At 39.7% G+C, this 6,000-nt stretch overlaps 1 protein-coding gene across 3 annotated transcripts in view; it reads right to left on the reverse strand.

The window, feature by feature from the left end:
* Positions 1 to 2,478, reverse strand: part of st6galnac5a (ST6 (alpha-N-acetyl-neuraminyl-2,3-beta-galactosyl-1,3)-N-acetylgalactosaminide alpha-2,6-sialyltransferase 5a) — a 76,335-nt gene extending 73,857 nt beyond the window's left edge. For 2 of the 3 annotated variants that reach the window (XR_013969153.1, XM_080861469.1), the window contains exons 1-2: positions 2,301 to 2,478; positions 1,320 to 1,529 (exon numbers count right to left, since the gene is read on the reverse strand). Coding sequence is in view for 2 of the 3 variants with exons in the window: in XM_080861469.1 (XP_080717595.1) it covers positions 1,320 to 1,529; positions 2,301 to 2,315 (225 nt within the window). In the remaining variant the exon portion in view is untranslated. The remainder of the gene's footprint in view (positions 1 to 1,319; positions 1,530 to 2,300) is intronic. The other variant, XM_080861468.1, reaches the window with a different exon arrangement.
* Positions 2,479 to 6,000: the final 3,522 nt, after the last annotated feature.

The following is a 6,000-nucleotide window of genomic DNA, read 5'->3' on the forward strand; positions in this document are numbered from 1 at the left end:
ACAAAATGACTACAAAAATAGGTAAAATTACTTTAGATAGATGCAAAATGTCTATAGAGAGAGTGAGAATCAGTAAAGCAAGATGCAAACTGATTGCAGAGACACATAAAACAATGAGGGGAATTACAATGAAAAAGAATAGATACTAAATGTCTAGACAGAAGTAAATGGGCAATTATGCAAAAAATATCAAAGAGGCATAGAACAATTAAACAGGTAAAATTCTATTTCAGGGATGCAAAAATGATAGAAGACACACAAAATGACTCAAAACTGAAAGAAAATAGCTAAAAATCAATGTAAAGCAGTGCAAAAGAGACTAAAAGATAAAATTCAGTTGAAAAAGAGGACTACTACAGAGAGATGTGAAATGATAATGAGTGGAGCCTAAATTGCACTAGAGCAATAAAAAAATGACTACTAGTGAAGGGATGCAAAAAGCCTATATGGACACAAAATGAGCACAGATCGATGCAAAATGCGAGGGAAGTAAAGAAAAAAAGGAAATCACGGCTAAAAAAAAAGAAGTAATAAGTAATAAGAGTAATAAGGCATATGACAGTAGAGGGATACAAAATGAGAACAGCAACTCAAAGCGATTACTTAAAGAAACAGCAACTACAAATAGCCACAAATCATATTGGTGTTTTGCTCCTGCACATCTGAATGAATGATTGTGGCCAGAACGTTTCTCCAAATTTGTCATTCTTAAATCCAGCTGTTTCAGACAGTCGCGAGAGCCCACCAGCCAAACCGCCTGCATGGTAGTACGCTGTGCCTGCACGCTTACTGAAAACGCCTTCACAAGGTGAATGGGTCTGCTTTACTTGCAGAGGCTTCGCTCCCCGGTACTCTCATTGATTGTTTTCTCCTGGCTTGGTAAACAGATGGCAGTCAATACAACCCCACAATGACGTCAGAGTTCACCTAGCTGCGGGTCTCCTGGGCTTATCAATTAGAGCTTAAGAATGCAGTCGAGGATTTCATTTGTAGCCTAAGCTGTTATTAGTAACGACAGGTGGGTATTGAATGTGGCGCAACGCAGCGCCGGAGAAAATTGTGATAAATGACAGAGAGGATGCTCTCTCTCTCTCTTTCTCTCTCTCTCTAAAGACAGCTACTGGTCGTCAGGACAAGAGGAAATTTGCGTGAGTGCGGCTCAGGCTGGGAAAGATTCAGTGCCGAAAAAAGGGGTTTGGAGAAAAGTAAAACTTTCAAAAGCTTTGATGCCTACTCTGCTGGGCATTCACCACGTGTTAAAGCGAACCACGCGCCCGTTCTCTGCGTTATGAGACACGCACTCAGCCACATCTGTTTACCTTATGGTCGATGATGCTGTTGTATCCCTGGAGGATCGGGGGGTGAGGCTTGGCGACCCCGACGGAGGCTTCGGTGGGCCGCCGCAGCTGTTCATGCTGCCTGATGCGCGTGTCGTTGGCGTCTCTGGAAGCGCCGTTGAAGCTGCCGTTGTACACGAGGAACAAGCTGGCGCACAGGAGAAGCACGAGAAGCACGGCTACCCCATGGCGCTGACACAAAGACACAAGCAGATGCGGGCAAATTAGCCGAGTTCCACCGGACTGAGTTTAACCTGCACCTACGGACTTCATGCAAGATGAGCGGCAGCAGCAGGCGCTGGTTTGTCAGTAAAAGCCCAACTTCCTGTAATGCATGTCACGTGCGACCAAAAACTTAAAAACAGCTTTTATCGAACTATGATAAGGGCACAGCTAATGTTTATGACGCTGTCAGGCTGTTAATTATCTTCTTTACTTAGTTTGCATGCATTAATATTAATCATCAGGTGCGTTGAGGAGCACATGTGTACTGTAATTTACAGTAGGTGCCACACCTCAGAGGACACCAACAGCTTTTAAGTAAAAGTTCTAATAAAAAAGAAAAATAAATCACCTATGTGAATTCATGCCAATCGTACATGAACAGGATGAGCAGCTCACGGCACTTTCAATTTGTTTTCTTTTCTTTATTTCTTTAAAAAAATAGTTTAGAATTAATGCTTATCAGTTAATATTAAAGCAACACGGATATTGTTCACTTTCTACAGTGTATCCGTATTAAACGGAGACAAATCAAGCATCCAGCGCGCTGTGCTGTAGTGGAGCTTTAGTGCCAAACAGAGCGCACAGCTGGACGCCCATTGTTCTGATCCTAATCTTTTGATCCGACACTGTACGCCACAGCGGCGTTATGTCGATTATAGCGCACTTGACGGAACAATGCTGGATTTAAAAGCGAGCACAAACAGTTTGACTGCGGGGTTACATGGCAAAACCCTTTACCATAGGTGTCTTCATTTTGCGGCGCGCTGTCTTATCGCTGCGGTTCAGTGCGTAAGGCTCCACTTTCACTCATGGTCCAGCGTCATCTGCTCGCCTCCCGAATGCACTCCAGTCCGTCCGCGCTGTACCAGCCCGCCTGCCTCTGCCCGTGTGTCTTCAGACTGGAGCCCAAGCGCAATTCATACAGAGGAGACCGCGACAGATGTTCACTGTTGTACCTCTGCTGGGTCTTAATGCCCCCCGAGTTCTTTAGGAGCCGGTGAGTGGAGGCGCAGCGTTTTTAATTAAACAGACTACTGCAAAAGAGTGATAAGACCTATTTGCTAAACGTTATTTCCTGCTGAGGCATATTTGATGTAAATCTGCGCAATTAAACTAGAGTACAGTGAGCCCACTCTGTCATCTTTTGACGTCTGCTGCATTATCCATGGGATGGATTATAAAGACAAGAGAAGTTATGGCTTTACAGTGCAGACGTTATCTGGCACAACTCCCTGAATGTCTGTCACTCAGTGGTGAAACCACATGTTCATTCGTGCGCTGTGTTTATGTTCAAACTACACTGTACTCGAGTATTTCAGTTTTTAGATCTCCTCATACTTCCACTGTAGACTAGAGATTCTTTGTAGATTGTACTCCAGTCTGCAAAGAATCCCATTCATCACGTCCTTCCTTAAGAAATTAGACTCTTAAGGCGGTGTTACTTATTAAACTACTCCATCACATCCAACCATAAGCTGCACACATTACTGCACCAGCAATAGGATATGAAAAACTCAAAAAGAGCCCATTTCTATAATCGTGAAGGACACTTTTTACTTTTACCCACCATTGTTGCTGAACTGCTTTAACCTGTAAAGCTGTATTTAAGTAAATGAATCCTTCCTCTTCTCCATTCAGCGCATCAGAACACAGATTTAAAAACAGTTAAAATCTTTATTTCCTTTTCATTGTTTTTGAGTTTTCCACACTTTTTAAAAATATAATTGATTTTACTTAATTTTCTCTTATTTTTAAAATTTGTTGAAAGCTAGGTGTAAAATGCCACCACACTGAAACCAATAAATAACCTAAAACTAAATACTTTTACATCAATATCATATCAAATTGAATCTGTAGTACAGTAATCCAGTGAACTGACAACGAGCATTAATGAATGGAGCGTGTCTGCAGGAATGATACACTGTTAAAAACATAAAGAAGCAGTTGATCATCCCAGTAGAAATCTAATTCTGTTAAACTTTAGGGAAATTGGTCTGTCCTATTAGAAACCAACAAGCATCATCAATCAGTTTTACCTGCTTTGATTCAAATTAAAGTGACAACTGGACAGGTATTAGATCAAGTCTTTTGTTTGAGGAGGAACACTAGGAGCACTGCTGGATGCCTACAAAATAACCTCAGAGGCTTTAATGAGGACATGACCCCCTTAAGCAGGACCTGTGCTTACAGCCCAGCACCTTGCAGTGTGCCTGGAATTCACCAGAAAACACCAGAATGGGTGGCCTGGAGACACCATGGAAAACATTATATTACCTGCAACATCTATGAGAAGAATAGGGTAGCAGTAGTGAACCTGCCAGTCCTGTTGTTCTCTGGTGAATGCCAATTGAGCTGCACAGCGCTGGTGTATAAGCACAGGTACCACTGAAAGATATTGGGCCCTTATGGAGTTGGTTTCTAACAGTTTGGTCAGAAACATACACATAACCCACTGGAAGTAATGTTGTGAGACTTTGGCTGTATTCCTCTCATTTCCCTGCACACAAAGGAGCAGACACCGGTCCTGCTGGTGGACTCATGCATTTCCACACTCCTGCCTATTTCCCAGTATCACCTCCATGCTCTACAGACTGTGCCGGGAGAACCATATTATTCTTAGCAATTATAGATCAATTTGTTTTAAGATTCTCTGGACTCTAGGATGCCTTTGAAAACAATCAGAGGGCAAATGGTACTGTTCCTTTTGGGCACATCATAAGACCAGTAAAATAAATTGTTAACAGCTAGTTATATTTTCAGGATATACCAATAAAGTAGAGAAACAGAGAGATTCATGGACCTGCTTTGATATTTTCACACTAATATACACATAGGCAGTCATACATGCACTGCATGTCCATGCATACACACATACATATATATATATCATATCCAAAAAATATAAGTAAAATAGTAACAGCGGAAAAAAATAACTTGTGCAAACCAGATGGAAGAAACCTCCCCTCCCCATCCCCATCATTCTTTGAAACAGGAATGGAGTCAGCTCATCAGCTTCATCCATACCGCTGGTGCAGTACACTCAGAGAGGGTCAGACTTCTTTATTCAGAACCTGAGTTTTGGATCAACTGAAAGCAGCACCTTATGCTGCCTGAGAATTTCATTTTCATTAATTATTCACAGGCCAAAGATGTTTGCTATGTCCTCATCTAGTCCAAAACTTAAAAAGTGATCAATGAAATAAAAAAAAGTTTTAAAATGTACAGTCAGCTGATGTAGTTGGACCAAAACAAATACAATGCAGTCACGTCCTACGGATGCAGTTTGAAGTCTTGCAGCATCTACTAACATTCACATTCAGACAGAAGGATAGAGTTTAAAAATATTCATGATTTAAGAGCATTTTTCACTCCGCTCAAGTCAGCAGCAGATGAGAAGATGGTATTTGAGAGATGTTTTTTCTGGAATGAAAGAATCAACTCAAGGATACGGCCTCGGATATTTCCTTTTCTTCTTATGGTCAGCATTTTGATCTGCTGAAGTGAAGATAACTTCATTAACAAAGGGCACAAAGTCACAAAAAGAAGAAGAAAGAAGCTGCTTTTTTTAAGCTGCTACACGGATCTATTTTGAGATTTAGTGCATTTTTTCTATCACATCTTTTAGAATAATGGTGAAATGTCTAAAATACACATTTATGCTTTTATTTTATCATCTATTGAACATTTATGCAACTTAGCATGTCTTATTTTCATTAACATATAATGTTGGAAAACTTACCATTTAAAAAAGGAAAAAAAAATATTAAAGACATAAAAAAAACCTACTGCATACTCTGATGATTTTTTTTTTTTTAGATATAGATTATTTGCTAATTACATAAGTGTATGGATGTCATGCTACTTCTGAAAGTTAAATCAACACAAAGCAGAGATCATAATATCTGAGGTTCATCTTTAATCACTGAACATTTGAATAAGAAACAGAACAAAAGTCAGTTTAGAAAAAGAATATTGCAAATGTTAAACCATTTCTAATTCAAGTTGACAAAGAAAAAATAACAGATTTTTAAAAATAAATTCTCTGGTTGGAGCCAATTAAATTACCAGCCTAACTAGTTCTAGCTAGCACATTCCTCAAACCCTGTAAGCTGACCTCTTCTGCAGCCCTACTCAGAATCTAAAGGACACAGCCATCTTTTTCAAAATAAACCTCAAGATACTTTTTGGCTTTTACTTTAGGTGCCCCATAATTTTTTGCCTTGACACCAAGACATATTCCACATTTTGTTGTTTGTGATTGTTTTGTTTATTTCCAATTGTTTACTTTGGTGTTTTGACTTTTGCTACACTTCTTTGACATTCTATTTATTTAGTTTAGTTTTTTTATGCATGCATTAAACGTGTTATAGAAATAAAACTGAATGGGGTTAAAATGAGACAGTTGAGCCAAATGACACAGAAAAACATCTTTTGATTA

This window comes from Rhamphochromis sp. 'chilingali' (assembly GCF_963969265.1).
Source record: "Rhamphochromis sp. 'chilingali' genome assembly, chromosome: 16".
Classification (NCBI taxonomy): domain Eukaryota; kingdom Metazoa; phylum Chordata; class Actinopteri; order Cichliformes; family Cichlidae; genus Rhamphochromis; species Rhamphochromis sp. 'chilingali'.